We start from the raw sequence: 20967 nt of genomic DNA, 5'->3' as shown, positions 1-20967 counted from the left end.
GGTGCTGTAGACAGCTCATGCCTGAAGATATTACTAAAGTGAAATGAAACTCAAGGTTCAGCAGACATCGAGGTGTGTGAGAGGAGTGGTGGGAAGGTTCTGTGCGACAGAGCACATATAGAGGCCATTTCTGAGAATAGCAGCCTGTGACACAAATTGGCTGAGTCACTTAGGCTAACTCTGAAAGGGATTCTTGAAATAGGGTAGGAGAGGTGAAGGGGGGCCTGGGCTCCTTCTTTTCCCAACTCTGGCAAGTACCAGACACAGTAGCAACCTCATCCACATAGGCTCACATGGGACCTTTTGAGATCCTGATATTCTTCATACATACCCCATTTGGTGAATCCTTTATTCACAACTGTATACTAAAGGACATAGTAAGTAAGTGATAGCTAAAGTGAAAATTAAAATTCATCCTCACTAAAGTATAGTTAGGGTTGCTATTGCTGTGTTGAAACACCACCATCAAAGGCAATTTAGGGGAAGAAAGGATTTATTTGGCTTACATTTCCACACTGTAGTTCATCATTGAAGGAAGTCAGGACAGAAACACAAACAGGGCAGAAACCTAGAGGCAGGAGCTGATACAGAGGCCATAGAGGAGTGCTACCTATTGGCTTGCTCTTCATGGCTTGTTTAATATGCTTTCTTATAGAATCCAGGACCACCAGCCCAGGGGTGGACCCACCCACAATGGGCTGTGCCATCCACCATAAATCACTAACTCAGAAAATGCTCTACAGGCTTACCTGAAGCCTGATTTTATCGAAGCATTTTCTTAATTGAGACCCCCTTTTTCTGATGACTCTAGCTTGTGTCAAGTTCACATTCAACTAGCCATCACAATAACTTAAGTGGCTTTGTGTAAAATGGGTGTAAGGAACTGAGCCTTGAGGAGAGCAAAGAAAATAGCTGTCAGGAAAGTGAAAGGGCTGAAATTCACTGTGCTTTACATATTTTCATGTTTAACACTGAGAGATTCCACTCCATTCTGGGTGGTCTGTGTTAAACATGAAGAAACTGAGGTGGAATAATTTACTCAAGCTCATCTCTCCATTATAAAGCAAATGGCAGAGTCAGGACATACAGCCACATCTCTCTTGACAGAAGTCCATGCCTTTTGCACTGCTGTCTTATGTGTTCATTATAAAAGGAAAGAGTGTATTTAATTTTAAAGGCTATTTCTTACAGTGCAGGGAGGCTAGTATAATGGTTGTTAGTATAGACAGGTCAGTAGGTAAAAATTCTGCTATCCTTCCTGCATGAGCACAACTGATATGTTTTTTTTTTTAATATTTCCTGTTGATATTCACATCCCAGTAAGTGGACATTTTTTAAAGCCAGAATAAATTTACAACATTGTTTTCCTTAATTTCAAGGTGAATGGGTGCTAACTTTAAAAAAAAATAACAAAAATGGCTAGTATTCATGCCCTTCAAAGTAATTAGCAACTTTCAGAAGTGATTGGAATAAAACAATTATTGTCATTGATCAGCTCTGAATAGATAATTTTAAACAAAGTCATTGTGTGCTCAGCAGATTACAGCTTGTTAAGCAGCAAGTTCTAAATGACCTCTTAAGCTAGTCAGATCAGTGATGCATATTCCTCATTAGGTAGCACCACATTGTAAGTGGTCTTATAAATAATGTTTATTTTAAGCACTGAAACAAATGGCAAAACCTTGGTATAGCAAAAGCCATCTGCTCACAGAAAAGATTTTCCTCCACTGCGTTTATCTTTATTCCCAAAAATCCATAGTAATCTGAATGTCAATGGAAGAGAAACAAAAGTCTTTTTTCCCTAAAATAAAAGTGAATAAAGCCTGGAAAGCGACCCCCTGACAGTGTCCTCCCCTGTTCAGATGCCCTGGAACATGGCGGCACTGGCTAACCTCAGATCTACCTACCTTGCATTGTAATGGAGGTATCACGAGGTATACTCAGAAGTTGTCTACTTGATCCCTTCCTATCTTCACATCAACACTGAAGTTTGGGAGAACTGTTTTTTTTGCGTGTGTGACTAAGACCAATGCTCTTCATTCTGTAGCCACAGAATCATAACACGATCCTCAGTCTATGAGGCCTTCGGTACCCTTTTTCTAAAAGAATTTACCAACATCTGCCTTTCGGAACACCAAGGTTCCTGTAAATCTTGCTTACAGCATGGCACAGTAAGCACGAGTAGAACTGTAAGTGGTCTAAAAGACTGATGAGGCCTGGTACAGGACAAGTTTAGCTGCTTCTAAGTAAAGCCACTATATACAGTCTCCTTACGCTCTTCATGGTGTAGACGTGAAGACAAAACAAATGAGACTTTGATGTTGTGATCTCCATTAATACACAGCTGTAAGGGTGAATCACTAAAGCTATAGCACTTTCTAAATTTGTTTTAAGTCATTTTTAGTGTTCATCTTGATGTTACGGTTTGTATTTTCCATAAAGTGAGCGCTTCAATCTGAACGGAAGTGATTGGGGTGCTAAAGTCAAGACAAATCACTCAAAATAAGAGTCTGCTGGCATCCTCCCAATCCCACCAGCTTTACTAAGTAATGACACCTGACTGAGAAATCACTACAAGTGTTCCAGGACAAAGGGGAGTCTCCAGGAAACAATCAGTTACATCTGTAGTCCAGTCCATTCCTACCGTAGTGCCTACTCAGGAATTTAAACACCCTAATCGCAGCAAAAGCAAAAATAATTTCTTTTAACAAGTGTGCTCAGTCCTCTGTGACGTAGAGCAAAATTACTCAAATCAAAGGCCTTCCATACATAGGGAAGAATGAGAGGGAGAGACAGCACTGACTGATTGCCCTGAGATATTTGTTTAAACACCTCCCATAAGTCAAGTACTGGAAACCGAAGAACGAAGAGCCCTTCTCTGGGCCCCAAGGGAATTCCAACATAGGTGTAGTGAAATCTGGCACTAAATTAGTAAGAGTAATAAAATGTTACCAGTTTTCATAGAAAAAATGTCTATGGTGAAGTAGAGAAATAAAAAGTCAGAGTGGTCAGCTCTACAAAGAGAGAGGAATCATAAATCCTGCAGAGAAAAGGCATTCCTTAAAAATGCAGCAAGTTAGGATGCTAACATCTATTATAAAAACACAAGCACATTATTCATGTACTCTGTTCTTCATTAGGAAAGTATGAACACTTAGTACCGGCTACAAACAAGTCTTTACAACTTCTCTGCTTCACTAGCATCTGACTATTGAATAACGTTTGTCACGTAAGCAAAGTTTTTAAAGTTCCACCTTATAGAAAGCTCACTTATAAGTAAATTCAGTTCTGGTCACTGCTCACTATGATCAGCTAATCTTAAAAATCAATCGTTGTTAGAGGATCATTTACAGCCTTGCTCCTACTCTATGACAAAGTTAACTCATCACAAGCCTCTGAAGGGAGTCTTTAAACTTCTTGTAGAGATGCATGTATGCGTGTGTGTGTGTGTGTGTGTGTGTGTGTGTGTGTGTGTGTGTGTGTTAATGTGGGTGTGTGCAGATGAGCACTCACACGGCGGCCAGAAGTAGATGCTGGGTATTCATCAGTCTTTCTCCAGCCCTCTTTTCCTTTTTTGATACAAAGTCAGTGAAGCTCAAGCTCATCAGTTTGGCTATGCTGGCCGAACAGACTGTTAGGGACCGGCCTGTCTCCACCCTGCCAGTACTGGGAAAACACCACCACCACCACACTTACCTTTTTACAAGAGTTCTGGGGGTCAGAACTCTCCTCATGCTTGCAAGTCAAACATTTTACCACTTAAGCCATATCATCATCCCTAAACTTACCTTTCTATTAAAAAATTAGCACATAAAAATGAACACAGAAATGATAGAAAAATTTTTCTATGCTGGAAACAAATTTTATTATTGTTAAATAATAAGAGTAATTTTAATTGCACTGTATGAGGTAGGATTCTAAGATCTCAGAGCCATGTTCATCTATTTATCACAATATGTCCATATCATGACATATGGACACTGATGCATTACTTCATTAATATTTGCGGTCTTTCTTTACTTTGGCTCAGGGACTCCTGACACGGTAAAGCACAGGCATTTATAACCATGTGGTTTACAGTGCTGCCAGGGGTTTAGCATAGCATAGCTAACTTTTTAACTAGTGTTCTTTACCCTCCTTGCCATTAGCATATCAATCAGATTTGCATTACTCTGCTTTGCTGGTCTTATTAAAAGCGAATTCAGGGCACAATTGACTTTTCATCTGTTTAACAAGTGAAGAAATATTTACCCTGACAGCCATTTTATTGTAGAGATCCATCCTCATATTATAATACGTTGCCTGAGAATCAAGAAAAAAGAAAAGATGGCATAGATTTCAGTTACACAAAGACAGTGCAGCCTATTTTTACATATAAAGGATAAGAATCTTTATACATAATACATAATAAGAGTTCTGGGTTTAGAAAATGAAATCAAACTTTGTATTGAAGAGATAGGCTTCCTAATACATAATGCAAGCTTAACCAGAAAAATCTATGGTAGTCAAACCCAGAGCTAATGGAGATATATGATCATAAAATGCTCTCCGCTGAGTTTGATAATCAATGGTGCTCTACTGAGAATAGAATAACAAAGCAGAAATATTCACAAGTGCTGGTGACACGTCGTATTGTATGATTTATTCACTGGGGTTCTTTTAGCCAAAACTCACAGGAACATAAAAGGAATTCATATTTCAAGACGTCGAGTTTAATGAAAAATTCAAAGAAATGCTGTCTTCAGTCGAAACCATTCAAGGATACGGATGCAGTGATGGGGCAAAATTGTGCCTTCCAACCATCTATGTGAGATGCTATGTGCTTAGCTGCCTCCCGAATCAGCCTTGGGAATTTTGTTTCATTTAGTATTCATTTTACCTCCATAAAATCACAAATATAATGATACCACGTTACAGCAAGTCCCTTGGTAGAGTGAAGATTTCCTAAACTCTTAGTTTCTAAGAAAGACACTTTATGTATTACTACCCAAATCGATGTATAATAAAGAAGCATTTAGCAATGTTTCTTATTCTAATGAAAGTACTGTCTTGAATTAAATTTCCCTATCTGTCCTGTCTTTTAATTAAAAATAAAAAAATTCACAGAGCTCGCCAAAGTAAAATAATCAGTAAAAGCATTCACACGTATATTTTTCTCAATATGATATTCTTAACACAAAAATACAACTCTCACCTAAAAGGGGTAGTTTATTCTGAAACCAAATATGATTGACATAGCTCAGAAACACAGATTCAGTTTACCTCAAATTCCAATGTTCCAATGTGATAACATGGTTATCGAAGTTTTAATAGTTCAGGAACAGAGAACGTCATAACGCAGGGCACTTTTGGAGTATGCTGGTGACCCGTCACGGGTCACAGCAAAGCACAGAAATAGTGGGTGATGGAAACCAGGGTTGTTTGTTTTTTTTTTTTTTTTTTAACTCACTATGAAAGGTTTTACATGTTAGTCAGAAGGCTGTTAGGTCAGACACAGAGATGGGCAAAGAATGATTATCAAGAAATCTGAAGATGCCAAGACAAATTGTAACTATGGTCTGAACCTGCAATGCTCTAGGAGTCCACAGGCACTGACATTCTGAGCAGCTGGTCAGCCCTCAGAACAGCCAGTAGAAGGTACGGGCCTTCCCAAGAGCTTTCCTTTACAATATAAAACCTCACACATTTTTTTTTTCCTAATCAAAAGTCATACAACTAATAGAACGTCACCCTAGCTTATGAGTGCTAAGTTTTCTGGGGAAAATGAAAACATACATTCCACCCTCTGTCACGGGCACTTCTTCCTCATGATAGACATGACAGAATCCATACACATGGCCTTGCCTCTGTTTAGCCTGTATGAGTCACCTAGCCTGATCCGGAGCAAAGGCGGAGAGTCTGGGGAGTGCAGGGATGTGTGCTTCATCAACAACAGTCTGAGCAGCTAAAGAGCAGTGGGCTGCAGTACTGTATCTACATCACTGCCTTTACCTTCTGTCTTCCTTAAAGAGAGCAGAGCGTAATTCCTGTCACTGCAGTGAGTTAAAATACTTACTTGCATATTATATCAGTCATGCTGAAGCTGATCACTCAGCTGTTAAGAGCTCATACTACTCTTCCAGGAGACCTGAGTTCAGAAGTTCCAGCCCCCACAACTGCTGTCGGTAGGTCAAGGCAACCAATACCCTCTTCTGTCCTGTACAGGCACTCACATACATACACACACCCACATACACATGTAGATACATAACTAAAAATAAAATACTTTAAAAATGTGAATAGCACAGTTAAAATGATTCAAATGATATATTTTATTATGTATGTTTCATAATCTTAAAAAAAAAACCTAAAAATTTGTATTTGAACTGTCCATATCTCTATCCAGTCTCAGAGATGTAGATACCTATTTCATATTTTCATAAGATTTCAGTTTAGTCTTTGTTTTTCTGGTCTGAACAATGATTTTTGCTATAATAATGTTATATTAATGCAGCTGGATAAGTAGAAACATGGCAACAACTCATATAACATTAGCAAAATGAAAAACTATTGCAAGTTTTCAGCGAACAAAATTCTTATTTTTCTTACTATTTACAAATCTTCTATTCCTTTGTTATTGAGAACCAAGTTCATTTTAAATAGGAAGGTGACATCTGTCATAATGCTAAGAATAGGGAGACACATTATTTCACAATAATGCAAATATGGTACCCACTCACTGATGCTCAGTCAGTGTTTTTTTTCGGGGGAGGGGGACAGTAAATGGCAGAAGAGAATGGAGGAAGGCAGGAGGAAAAATGAGAAAAGAAGGCAAAAAAGATTGATACCTCACATGTAAGACAGTAAGAAAGCCTGAGCTCAAAGCCTAGCTTTGAACACTGTCAACCTCCTGTGCCCTTTTCCATACCACATGGGCCAATTTTTAGAATCTTCTTCAGATCTGCTCATGGGATACATATTCTTTTTGAAAAGGTACTTACTTGTCTGCATGGCTGATACTCATGTGGGTTTCTATTTGGCAAAATTTGTCCAAAGTGGTCATGTTTCTGTTTATAACAGTTCTCCTTTCTGATTTGCTGGCCACTGGTTCTGCTCAGTAAAGGACCATGCTGCGGTCACTGTGAGGCCCTGAACATCAAGCTGCCTCTGAGAAGCCTCTGAGTCCTCAGCACAGAATGGCCCTGCTATCTCACACTGAAGACATGAGTCCCTCCCTCCTTCCACCTTTTTCGGTCATTCCCTGAACATGGTCAGGCCTTCTTTTTCTTTTGACTCTAAGTATTCACACCCACTTCTTGTTACGTTGGCTCCGTCCAGACACCTCATCACACTGATTTTTACAAATGCATGCTTTTATTGAGTCCTTTGTGATTTAAAAAAAAAAAAAAAAACTTCAGAATTTTCTAGTTGTGTAATATAACTTATTTTAACTGTAGTGAACACACTTGAATGTTTTATCTCCCGGAGTGAATGTGATGAAGTTCTAAGCTGAAGCATGTAGCATGTAACTGTTTCATTTCTCCAGTAGAATAATGATTACTGGTCAGAATATGTCCACATTGCTGTCTTTGTCTCTCTGCCTCTTTGCCTGTCAGAATGACTCTCTTTCTCATACCTTCTTTCTCTTTCAGTGAAGCAGTTCATGATGGGGAGTCAGATAAATGAGAACTACTCTTGTACGGGCAAAAGATATCAAGATTTCTTTCCCCTCATTTCTAACAACTCCTTTCCCTTATCCGTTTATCTGATTCCTCTGTTGTTCTCAACTGTACACTGCTACCCCTGCCTGCAATCTTTCACCTGTCCTTTTTGGCTGCACAGATTCTTTTTCCTGTTTTCTTGCAAGTATATATAGAGACTCTACCCTTCCTCTCTATTCCAATTACTACCAACTGGAACTTAAAAGTTCTTACTTCCCTAGCTCCCGTGAGGACTTTCAAATGGCTTCCAAAACTAGAACACAGGTATTTCTGAAACAACAACAAAGTGGAACCTCAAACTTTTTTAAGTTGTATTTTTAATGACATACATGTATAATGCTTGTTTGTGTAGACAATTTATAACCTTTTCTCACACATACATGCTATTATAATTTATTTTATTGCTCTTTGTCCACACACACCCCCCAACCACCACCTCCTCCTCCTGTGTCACATATACTCCATTCCCAGCTTCCTTCTTGGTGATGCCATGATTAAAAAAAAAAAGTTCCAGCTCCTGGGTAAAGGTGCCCTCTCATGAGAACTGCTCTTTGGTCAGACTTCGAGCTACCCCTGCAGCACACTTCACTGCCTGAGCTCACACTGCCAGGCTGCCCCAGACCAGTTGCTTCCTGATCAGTGTAGCTCCAGGTTCCCCTAACATGGTGCAGTCCTGGGCAGCTAGAGACACACAGCCCCTTTTGAAATCTGTATTTCGGTTTCTTCTAGTTAACTCCTTGAAGGATAAATTTCTACTAAAAGGTTTTCCACCTGAATCAGTTAGATTTCTCCTTGTCTTCACTCTGGCTTACATCTTTTTGTGGAGTGTACAATGGTGCAGGAACAAACCGTATGTTAGTTGATCTTGCTATTGTTGTTAAGCATTGTGACAGAAATCAAGAGGAGAGGAGTTTCAGGCAAGACATGGCCAAGCCATTCAAAAGCATAACATTTAAAGTAACACGTGCTCTTAAAGTCACAGAGGCACTTACAGAAATACGGTGAGAATGCAAGATTTAGAAGTCACAGAGCAGCTAAGAGGGGTTTGTTGTTTTCCACAGTACTGCCTCTCTGAGCGCATGATTAATCATGAAAGTGACTTACCACTAAGGACTCATAAAGGTATATGCTTTGCCTTCTTTTCAAGTAACTGGTAACAGTGTAGTTGGAACCATTGATTTCTAAAATAGCCAGCCTCCTTTTGCCATAAAAACTAAAACCAAATCTTTTTTAACCAAGCTGAATTTATTTCATGATTGCGATGAAAATCGACAGAATTTTACGTGAATAATTTAGAACTTTAAGTCATCCCATGTTTGTTATTTATTTTAAGTTTAAGACTCTGAAGAGAAAGAATTAACACATTTAACTCTTTCCCCTGACACTGAAGGTGAAGAATCATGCCTATATTGCAATTGATTTGGAAATCCCACAAAGAGAAATGCCAAAATGTTGGGATATTTTCCTATCTACAGAAAAAGCATTTGTCTAGTGCAAAATAAAAAATCCATAAAAGCAGTTATGTCAATCTATTATTAGTTTAAAATCATGGCATATTTTATATAGTTTTTCTTCTATAATAAGAACAATCTGCATTTATCATAGTAAAACACAATGGAATTTAAAGTTTATTTTTTGCCGCATTTAAAGTCATATAAAGCTCCTTTCCTTATTATTCTAATGTTCTATCAAACACTAATCTTTTGTAAGAAATGTAGAGGGGCTGGAAAGATGGCTCAGTGGTTAAGAGCACTGTCTGCTCCTCCAAAGGACCCAGGTTCAATTCCCAGCACCCACATGGCAGCTCAAAATTGTCTGTAACATCAATTCTAAATGATCTCACACCTTCACACTAATGTACCTAAAATTAAATAAATCATTTAAAAAAGAAAGTGTTTTTAAAAAAGAAATGTATAATGCTTTGCTATATACTAATACTTTGAGCCTTGACTATCCAGCAACGTAGTAGATAATTTTAATAATTTGAACAATAACGTTTTAAAACTACAATTATCTTTATCAGTTAAACTGTTCTACTATAAAGCTATGAGTCACTGACCGGATTATCTCAGCTGAAGACAGGACTAAGTTACATACATTTCTTTCACGGTAACATCAAATTAATCATGTATTATGCTAGTCTTTATAGTTTCAAATTGCCCTCAGGCTGAACTAAAAAAAAAAAAAAGCATATTTGATTAAGAGCATAGTACTAATTATATAGTGGCAAAGTCAAGAACAAGAATGCCTCTTAAAGGCCAGCTGGGGTGTGACCTATGTCCCACTGGCTTACAGCGTAGGGCCCAGCCTCAAGCTAGTAGGAGAAGAAACAGGTAGAGTATGAATCATTTTGAACCATTTTAAATGTGAAGGGAGATATCATTTGTGTATTTCACTTCCCACTGCTAGGAGCAAGTAAATGCAATAAATTGCTTTAAACGTCCCTTTAAAACGCAGAGGATTATATTCTGAAGGTCACATCCAGTCCTCACCAGCCTCGTGCTGTTCTGCACACTCCCTGTGCCAGGTGATCAACATCCTCGCTGCTTTCCTTGTTCCCAAGGCCACGCTTATACCCAGAACTTCCTTCACACTGTTTTCTCCAAGGCTAAGTCCAAGGTTCATTTCCTTGACCTGCAGAGACTGCACTAACTGTCCATATACACAGTTATCTGTAGATGTCTCAAGAACAGGTGGATGGCATACAAGAAATGAGACAAGGTTGTTCTCTGGCCTGTAAATGCATGAACACATGTGTTTCCACACACATAAGAACATGCATACAAATGCACATACACAAAATGATATATATATATTTTTTCTTCTATCGATATAGATATATATAGATATATATATCTATATCGATAGAAGAAAAAATTTAAGAAAATTTTATTACAACAAAGTAATGTTATCCATTTTCTCTGAGTGCAGAAATTGAGTGACCATTGTACAAAAGTCTTTTGTATTTATGTGCAACCTTTCTATATACCTAAAATTGCTTCAAAACTACTTTTTAAATGGCCTTAAATATCAATAAAGGTACAGTGTATTTTTAAAAGGAAAACTGGATGTCCAAGCTAGAAAGAAAAAGGAGAAAGCAAGCTTTAGTCTAAAAAACAGCACTGAAAGGCATCAAAAGAAATGTTTTTGACAAAATACTAATAGAATGTTGACACTTTTTCCACTCTGAAGGACAAAACGGGTTCAAGTATAACATAAAGTTTTCCATTAAAAAAGCATAATTAAGTTCAGCTAGAAGCAGAATTCTGCATCTGTGCACATTAAAATCAGCAATAAGGGCTATTCAAATGTATTCTAAACAAAAGATAATTACTCAAATGCCTAGCATTCAATTTGAAAAAAAAAAAAAATTCCCCTGCCTGGCAAGTGAAACACTCAGGGAATTATGGACTTGTAAATATTCTTCACAAGGTTTCCTATCTAAAATGTTAGCACAAACAGAAAACAGGTATTTGATTTAATTCAAATGCTTGTATTCCAAATAGTGCCTTTATCAACGTCAGGTGTGAAAGATGTTAGACACACTGTGGCCAGACCAGTGCCTGACCAGGTCCAGTTTATCTCTGCTTCGGAAAGAAGGGAGCAGCAATGACCTACTTAAAAACATTAGTTTTCACTATCTATCCAGTCACCAAAATGCTCATAAGAGGACATGTGCTAAAGCATCTCAGTGAGAGACTACATTAGTGAGAGGCACATTGTGCGTCCTCGCAGAAGTTCAGCACAGGACGTCGCAATGGTCAGAGTCGCACACCATGTAAAACAATTATAACAGACTAAAGTTGTTAAGTATGTGAACTATGGCTCCAAGCACACAAGGGCAAGTCTGTGCTTTGCATGCACAACCTGTCAAATGAGTATCATGAGCCAAGTTTTAAAGAGCATCTTGATAAATCTGCAAAATGACTGGCAAATAACGTATACTTATTAAATTCCAGCCAGCATAAAGACACCATGTAATCATTTGTTGTGTATCAAAACTAACTGAAAATACATAGTGATACATTTACAAATATGTAAGTATTCAATGAAGCCCATATTGGGACTATTATTTGCTGATTTAAAAATAATGTCTTTAAATTTTTTAATCATTACACTTATTTACTTCTTGGAATGTGTGTGTGCATGCATATGTGTCACGCTGCAGGTGTGTAAAGGTCAGGGAGCAGCTTGCAGGAACCAGTTCTCTCCTTCAACCAGGTGGGTGGTAGAGACTGAACTTAGGTCATCAGGCTTGGGGAAAGAGCCTTTAACCAGTGAGACATATCATTTGTCCTATTTACTGATTTTTGAAATCTCATTCACCTATCAAACAAAATTTGTAGAGACATGCCATGTCTGTGTTGCATACTAGTATCCTCATGAGCTTGTTCGTGGGCTGTCAGGGAGACACTCATGGAAGATGAGAGATCCTAGCTAAGCTGCATGCCTGCCTGCACATAGCTCACCACTGCACCGTTCTACCTCGCCAGAACATGCAGATAACCGTCAGCACAGGAGTCCGCTAGAGGCTCAGAATGAAAGGGATGAAAATTGAAATAGCTAATGCAGTTTGGGTTTAATGAAATTAGTCACTCAGGAAAAAAAAAAAAAAAAAAAAAAAAAAGAGCTTCTCAGAAAAGTCTCCTTGCCAACATTCAGCTCAGGCTTTTCCTTGTGTTGTCCCCTATGCATTGGTGCAACCAGTGGAAGCCCACTTAGAAGACAGGATTGATTTACCTCATGGTTTTGAGGTATCAGGCCATGGTCAGTGTGGGTACTCTTGTTTGTAGGCCATGATCAGGTAGAACTGCACAGCAGAGAGACACAAAACTGGTCACTCAATGGGACCAGGAAGAAGAGACAGGCAGGTGAGGGGGAGGTAGGCACAGAGGAGGGAGGAGGAATCGAGGTGAGGGCTGGAACAAGACAGCTCCCGAAGACATACTTCAAGTGACTTCTTCCTTGAGCTCAACCCTACTTCCTAAAGGTTCCAGAACTTTCCATACCAGCACCACAATTCATCAGTACAAATACTTCTGGGGGACATTTTAAACAGGAACAGTTCATCTATAACTATTGGTCATGAGTAATTTCTAAACTATATGGAAAAATTCATCTTTACAGCATGTTATATAATTAAAATGTTGGCATAATATAAAATTTATATTTACCTCAACAATAAATTGGTACTGTTTTCTGCCTAGGTAACTTCTCCACCACTTCTGCATAACAGTCACTACTCTGTTCAAGTGCCTAGGATGAAAATATGGGTATTAGTACATGTTCATTGAAAGAAAAATGTCTTTAGAGACAATGTCAAATTCAAATTTAAGGTTCTATGTATATTCATTCTATTTTTATTATTTTTTCCTCTTGTTTATTTTATCTCTTTGATACAAAGTCTTGATGCCTGGCTGGAAACTTATTATGTAGATGTAGCTTGCTTTGGACATATGAAGACCCTCATGTTTCTGCCTCCCAAGGACTAACATTACAGGAGATATAGAATATATATAAATATATAATATATATTCTATATTCCTAGAATCTGTTATATATATAATATATACGTATATATTATATACATATATATATATTAAGCCTGGCTCTATGTGAATTGTTTTCTTGACTATAAATGATTTGTTTTTCAGCTTAAATAAGTTCTCAGCAAAAAGGCTGGAAAAAAGAGCCTGAAATTTCACACTTGGAGAAACTGAGGCTCATAGTTGCTGATTCCCTAATGGCTAGTCTTATCAGTGACAGATTTAGGACTCCCCTTCTGTCCTTCTGTGGCTGGGCTGGGGACAAATATTTATCAGCTTCCCTAGGGTGTTCTGAGCATGCTATGCCCATGCCCTCAAAAATCCCTTCACTGCAACAATGTGCTGTGTCCAGCTGTCAGCCACACCCAACAGTTACACATCTGGGAAGGTATCCCCAGCATGGGCTTATCACTTCCTTCCACATGGGATTGCTCTCCCTGGCTAAAGCTCAACAATCAGTAAGCTCTGATGCTGTCAAAGAATGAAAACTTACTCTGAGAGATTATTAATCAGGTATAGAAGGAAAGTACTAGGTAACTTTCATTATTACTTGGGCTTTTAACTAAATATTATTTTACCTTCAATTATTTTCATTCCGTATTATATTATTTTCATACTCACTCCTGTGTGTGTGTTGGCTCTAGGGTTCCCTTATATCTGACAAGTGTTTTCCCACAGACCTACCTCCCCAACACTCTTACACCTTATTTTGAGGCAGGGGTACACTCATATATGCAGGCTTCCCTTGGACTCACTATGTAGCCCAAGTTAGCCTTGAGCTTGCAGTCCTCCTGGCTTAGAGAAAACACATGAAAATTGTGTATATGTACACTTCCCAACTGATGTGTTGAGAAATGACCTAGCGATTACTGGTAAGATCATGTTAAGAGCTTAGAAAAATAGTTCTATGTCAACAAACATGTACTCGTGCATTTTCTCATATTCACAGTATCTCTGATGCCTCACACGAGTAGGGTGAATTTAAAGAATGGCCTTCGCAGGCTTGTTCCTGGATTTCACAGTGCTGAAAAATGAGGTTGCACTTTACAACTTGGAACGTACAGCCCTGGCTTCCATTAGGAGATAAGGAAGGGTTGTAACTGTGCTCATCAGTGAGCTTTAGGGGTTATTATAGACCAGACATATCCTTCCACTACCTTATGTAGGAAAATGTTTGTTCACATGTACAGTGCGCCTCCAGGAATAGAAGTTAGGACCTGGGTACACCAGGCAAGCACTGCACTCCTGGGCTGTACTGTGGATCCCTTCTAAGCGACAAAGTGACCATTTAAAAAAATGTTTTGACTATTGAAGAAAGGCATGAGAGGAGTTCAGATAGGGGGCGATCCATCATTAGATTAGAATATCAATCTAATAGATTAGAATATCACCATTTTAACATCATTGCTTTCATCAACCAACATGTTGGGAAATCTCAAGATTCTTCTTCCCCAGTCCCTTTCCCAGCCCATCAGTTAATTCATCCATATAAATGGACTTCATTAAGGAACTTTGTGTGTGTGTGTGTGTGTGTGGTGTGTATCTGGTCAAATGTTCTTGCAGTATTGAGACTTGTTAACGGTATACTTTTGGCAGATATATTTCATATATCACTAAGAAATAATCAGAAGGGCTCGATCTCTTTCACAGGGACACCATCAATATGACTTCATTTTTGAGAGAAGTTAGAGGGTATTGGAAATGAGAACCTCATAAACAACTTGCACTCCCCTGGGACATGCATTTGGGTTTTAAAGGAGGCTTCCAGGGTAAAATTCACGTACCTGATGTATGCCCGGACTTGGCACCCTCGGAACCAGCTCTGAATCAGCACAGCTGCATCGTTTTCTTTTTTCCTGAACATGTCAACAGCACTAAAAAGCATTTTAAAAGTATTTCATTAGTAACTAATGTAATTCTAAAGCAAATCAACCTGTTAACCTTAATTTTTAATTTCTTCTAAGATGGTAATTACAATTCTAATGTCATTTTAAAGAAATTAAAATGCTAAATTAAGAAAAACACATTTCAAAAAAAATGAGCAGTGTTTTAAAAATTAACCTTTCTCTGAGAAGCCATAAGCTTTCAACAGCTTTGCCTATTTTATTTTTATAATCATTTGTTATGCTACTAATTAATCTGGTAGCAATTTTTTATTAGGGAATGAAAAACAATGTGCTACTTTGTCAGTATTTTTAAAACATAATTATTTGAACTTACGGTTTAAATGCCACTACACATGTATCATGGGAAATAAAATGCCTGCATATTTAACTCAATCATCAGTTAAATGAACTGCCTCTAATTCAAATGAATCTATCATAAAAAGCTTACTCTGGTAAGAGACTGCTTATATTAAAGAATTCAGTGTGTAGGTCATGGACTTAGAAGAAGACAGAGAACTTAGTTCTTAGGTTTTTCTGATTTGCAACACAGAAAAGCTTGAGTGAATACCTATTTATGTATCCATCCAAATTGATATCAATGTTGTCCGGCCTTTCCGCTGCCAACTGATGCAGTGACAGCACAACAGCCTGTGGAATACGGCTCTTTTACAAGGTGGCGGCGTCCTCACGGCTCAGCGCCTCGTTTGCTCAGTGAACACAGTTGGTAACACAGTGACACCTCTTTCATATTATTGTTTCGGTAGGTAAGTGCTTCTGTAGAAACCAGGTTGGGGTGTATGTATATGTGTGTTGTCCACAGCTTGGCACGAGTATCTTCCTCAACTACGCTCTATTTCTTTCTTTCTTTCTTTCTTTCTTTCTTTCTTTCTTTCTTTCTTTCTTTCTTTCTTTCTTTCTTTTTTTTTAACACAGACTCCATCTCATTTTTTTTAACACATCCTCACTGAACCTGGAGCCCAATGATTCATAGAGGTTGGCCAAATAGACTTCAGGGATCCACTGTCTCTACCACCACCCCCACAATTGGCTGTAGACACACACGCCTGGCATTTTGTGTAAGCATTGGGGGGGTTCTGAACTGAGGTCAGAGCGTGAGCCTTGCTTGCACAGGAGACCCTCTACTGAGTGAATCTTCTTTCTATATGACACAGTTGCTTTTTCTGGAAAGATGTATTTTTTCATTAATGTTAAATAAAATACGAATTTCATATAAATTTATACATATATGCAGAATTAAACAGAATAAATAAAACACTTTCAACAATACAATTTAAAAACAATAGTTATAAGGTTTACCAAAAACAAAGGTAGGTTTAGCAATTAATCTGTCAATGTTAAACAGCTATTTTAAAAGCGGATGGATTACAGTGCTACATAAGAAGTGACAATTAACCTAGAAAGCCAAACTAAGAAGGACTCACAGGAGCAAAGAGAGGATCGTAAATGCAGCATTGAAGCTGATCCATCTGTGGAATGTAGTATGGAGAAAATTCACACAAACCAGCACCGTTGGTATGCTGGCGTGGAACACACGAAGAACCAGGAGATCAACCTCACCTGTATTCTTGGATTTTGTGTTTGCACTTCATGTGTGAGGAAGGGAAGTTTAAAGCCTTCTTCCAGAGCATTCTTGGCTTTCCAGATGCTAAGTCGGATCATTCCACATTTTACACTGGACACAGGTGTATATAAGGGCTATTTGCTGATGATCTCTTTATTAAATACTAAAATCCAAAAGGAAGCACTTATGTATTTCCTATAATGCATTTGCAGTGCCTCTAAGAATCACTAGAAGCACTCTTGACAGTCATTCTGTATCATACCAAAGGCACTCCTAATGCGGGAAGATGCACTGGCAGATTCATCCCAGGGAGCATGCCATTCACACATTTCCCTTAACAGATACTCTAACTGAAAACTTCCCCCAAGTTCAGTGTCGTAGAAGGTCTAGTAGGTGCTCGACACCATTAATTGCGTATCTGGTTATAGGTAAAAGAATTTACTAATAGACCGTTATGTGTTAGGCACTGTTTCTAGTAGTTCACACATCAGAGAATTGTATCTAAGCTTTGTCATGAGAATATAATTATTCCTTACATACCTCTCTTTTATTTTTCTAGTGCTGGGGGTGAAATATAGGCCAAGTGTGTGCCAGACAAACACTTTACCTCTAAGCTACACTCCCAGTCCATTGCTATCATCCTCTGACCAAGATGATGGCAATGTAGTAGGAATCCATGTCAGAGCTTAAGTGTGACTCCAGGTAGCCTTTCTCCAGTGTGAGTTCTTAACCATCCCTGTTTTTAATTGGAAAAAGAGGAAAGTAGGTTAGAAGAGTAGAAGAGAAGGGTAAAAGGAATATGTAAAAGAATAAAGATAATCATTTCCAAATGTTATGACTAAAATTCAATAGTGACTTAATCCAAAACAAATAACTGAAAACTTTATGAACTAACATCAACATCTAGAAAAAGACAATTTTTAAATAAGCTTATTCTGTACATTAAAAAAAACTGAACTTCCAAAATTGAAAAAAAAAATCTGTATAATATCAGTTATTTCTTTGATAGAGAAAATGCCACTTTGGATGATAGTGGGTCCTATCAAAGACAATAAACTCCCAGTACCAGGTTGAGAAACCTCCTTTTCAGTCATTAGCCAGGGGAGTTCAAGCAGCTTCCAAACAATATAGGGTATTGCTATTGCCCTCAGTTCCCTCCTACAGTTTTGAGGCAAGTTCCTACTGCTGAAGTCACCATGCATTTCAGACACAAGATTTGAAAGAATGGAGCTAAGATCTGGCTTGAAGTTTTTCCCTGGAGTGAACTTTCACAGCACCAGAGGAGCTAAGCAAGCTGTCAAGAGAGAAGAACAATCAATGGCTCCATTTAGCTAAGATACCTATAAACCACAGTATGATAAGCAAGGCAAAATATCCTCAAAAGTGCAAAAGTAGCACTTATATCTTGCTGATAACCAACAGCAACCAACAGAGAGCCCACTAGGTAGGAGGGAATGCCTGCCTGACTGTTAATCTAAGCGACTACCTATGGCTGGCAAGGTCATGGAGGCAGAGGCTTTTTAAAGAAGAACTACCGCTTCCAGTTTCCCAAACCAGTATAATCTGTAACTGTGTTCCTAGTACTTACCCCTCTACCACAGACTAGTGCAGCTCTAGTCACTCATCAACAAAGAGCCAGAAATCCAGGATGTCTGTGGTGAGACCACATCTTCCTTACAGGACATAAGAGGCGTGCACATGAAATTTCAACAACATAGTCGCTTGAACAAGAGCTGAACAATTACATCAGTTGATATGCCAACATGAATGGGGAAAAGGGCCTAACCCCCAGATGAATAGCTACAAGTAGTGAATGGCTGCTGGGAGGGAAAAGCAGTCTTCCGCAGAGATGAACCCTTTCGTTGGCTATCCAATACCAAGTGGTCAGTCCGAAAAACATACGCATGTGAACAACACTAAATGGATTCAGTGATTGTAAGTATGCATTTATTCACTTATGTGTGTGTATAACAAAAAAAAGAAAGAAGGAAAGAAAGAAAGAAAGAAAGAAAGAAAGAAAAAAGACCATGAATTTGAGGAGGAGCCAGGAGGCACAAGAGGAGTTAGAAGGATGGGGATGATCTAAATATAGTCCACATACTGTAACAATTTAAAAGGACACATTCTATGTATTGTCTTCAATTAAAGTGGTAAGCAAGCAAAGACCCTGAGCTTATAGGCATATGAACTACTCTTTGCATTTGTTAGTGCTCCGCTCCCCTCCAGCGTTTGAGAACAGTTAGGATATAGTTCTATGCACAGAAGCTGATCTACAAAGACACATCAAAGGTGGCCAACAGTCACATATAACTAAGCACTGATGACTTGATTACAGGTGACACGAGACATACATAGGTAAAGCACGCATTGTCACTAAGGTCAAACAGTAGGAAAGCCATTACATTTGAATTTGATGTATTAGTAACTTTCGAATGTCTACATTAACAATTTGCGAAGCTCCGTCAGTAATAGCACACAGCCACAAATATGATAAGGTATTTCAAAGACAGGAATCAAACATATAAAAACATTAAATACAAGAAATATTAACTTTGAAAGCAACTAACTTAAATGAGCAGATCAACAGAGAAAACGTATGTGTTCTTTTAGAATAATTTTTCATATTCTGAAGTAATGAATTTTATAAATAAATCATAAAAGAGGAAAACATTGAACATAATCTACATTTGTGTGTCTTGTGTGCACATGTTTCCAAGGAGTGCGGCTTCAAGGACGATTGTGTACATGTGAAGAGGTCAGTGCTCAACCTCAGATGTCATTCCTCAGGCCCCAGCCTATTTTGAAACAGGGTTTCTCATTGGCTGGAAGTTGATGAGTAAGCTAGAACGGCTGAATCCCTGCCTGCTGCTGCTCCACACAGAGCTCTAGCCTATGCCACCGCACACAGATCTGGGGCAGGAACTCAGGTCTTCAAGAACTTTACCACCTCTCCAACACTTAACATGCACGTTTAAAAGTGACCACCCAAATCCACACACCATGGTGAGAGTGCCGGTGATTTAAGAACATGAAGCACAGGATTTTAGGTTAGAGACAGCCGAGCTACACAGTGAGACTCTGTCTCAAAAAGAAAAGTGCAAATCTCCATAAACAAATAGACATTTTCAATAAAGCTTATATTCTTAAATTTTGTAAAGCAACAATTACCCTTCAACACCCAAAATAGGATTCCAAAGTAGCCTTTAGTTATTTTTATCAAGTGTTTTATTTGACAGGAAGTGAGCACTGTGTGGCATTGCTACAGTGAGTGGTAAGAGGAGGAAAGACACAATGCCAGCTGGTGGCCTATGGTGCTGCTCTAACGTTGGCAGCATCAGTCACCTCCCAAGGCCACAAAGGAAGCTTAGCATAAACTCTGCCATCCCTGATAGCTTCCTGGAAAACAAAGGATCCGATTGTATGATGTCATCTCTAAAATTTATTATCTACTGATGGAATCTACAAATTTTAGATGGCATAATTTCTTTAAAGATAAATTCAGGGAAGGGAGAAGGAGAGAGAAAGAGCAATAGAGGAGAGAGGGGGAGAGTGTGGAAAGAAAAAGAGGACAACAGCTATGTGGTGGTTTAGCAACAACCCCAGCCTTGGGAGAATCAAGGGTTCAAGGATCCTCAGCTACACAGCAAGTCTGAGGCCAGCCTGGGCTACAAGACACCCTGCTTCAAAGAGAAACACAAAACCAACATCACCAACTCAAGTAAGTAGAGAGTATATGACTCAGAGTCCAGAGTGGCTGGAAAGAGACCATCCTTACTACAAACGTGAAGAAGTGTGCATTTACACCGTTATTTGTATGACTAAACAAGTCAAGTCTTCCCTGAAGAGGTCCACTGCGTTTAAGGAAGCACTAATGCTGTACACTTAATTGCAAGCTCTTGCACTGGACCTGATACTGATGTGACTTCTAGAACCTCGCTTAATGAAAATGTGGCGATGAGTGTGGAGTTGCTGCCTCCCCAGTGGGTCTACCCTTGGCCGCTACTCTTGCTAAGACCCTACCAACCCAAACTCATGACACTGGAGGAGTCTCAAAGGTGTTTCTGAAGAAATAAAAGCAGAGGAAGCTGGAAAGAAACTCAAAATGCATCCAACCCAGGAAAGGCTGGAACAGAGCAACTGAACATGGTCAGCTGAAACCAAACCAGCTGTCTCACCAACTTTCTAAACAAATGATTGTGAGAAACAATCATTTGTTCCTCCATCAGGAGGAACAACCTAATGAAAGATAGACC

The 20967-nt window shown here is 38.7% G+C and overlaps 1 protein-coding gene across 3 annotated transcripts in view; it reads right to left on the bottom strand.

Annotated features, from left to right (window-relative positions):
- Spata17 (spermatogenesis associated 17) overlaps nucleotides 1-20967 on the bottom strand; it is a 175173-nt gene that overhangs the window by 134749 nt on the left and 19457 nt on the right. Inside the window, exons 2-5 of one of the 3 annotated variants that reach the window (XM_055609179.1) lie at nucleotides 15701-15906; nucleotides 15031-15120; nucleotides 12875-12956; nucleotides 4252-4302 (exon numbers count right to left, since the gene is read on the bottom strand). In XM_055609179.1, coding sequence (XP_055465154.1) covers nucleotides 4252-4302; nucleotides 12875-12956; nucleotides 15031-15110 — 213 coding nt within the window. In that variant the 5' untranslated portion in view covers nucleotides 15111-15120; nucleotides 15701-15906. The remainder of the gene's footprint in view (nucleotides 1-4251; nucleotides 4303-12874; nucleotides 12957-15030; nucleotides 15121-15700; nucleotides 15907-20967) is intronic. The other 2 variants (XM_055609177.1, XM_055609178.1) reach the window with 2 other exon arrangements.

The sequence above is a fragment of the Psammomys obesus genome, unplaced genomic scaffold (assembly GCF_907164565.1).
Source record: "Psammomys obesus unplaced genomic scaffold, mPsaObe1.curated_primary_1811, whole genome shotgun sequence".
Lineage (NCBI taxonomy): Eukaryota > Metazoa > Chordata > Mammalia > Rodentia > Muridae > Psammomys > Psammomys obesus.
The sequence above is the reverse complement of the archived record's forward strand: the minus strand, read 5'-3'. Positions and strand labels throughout refer to the sequence as shown.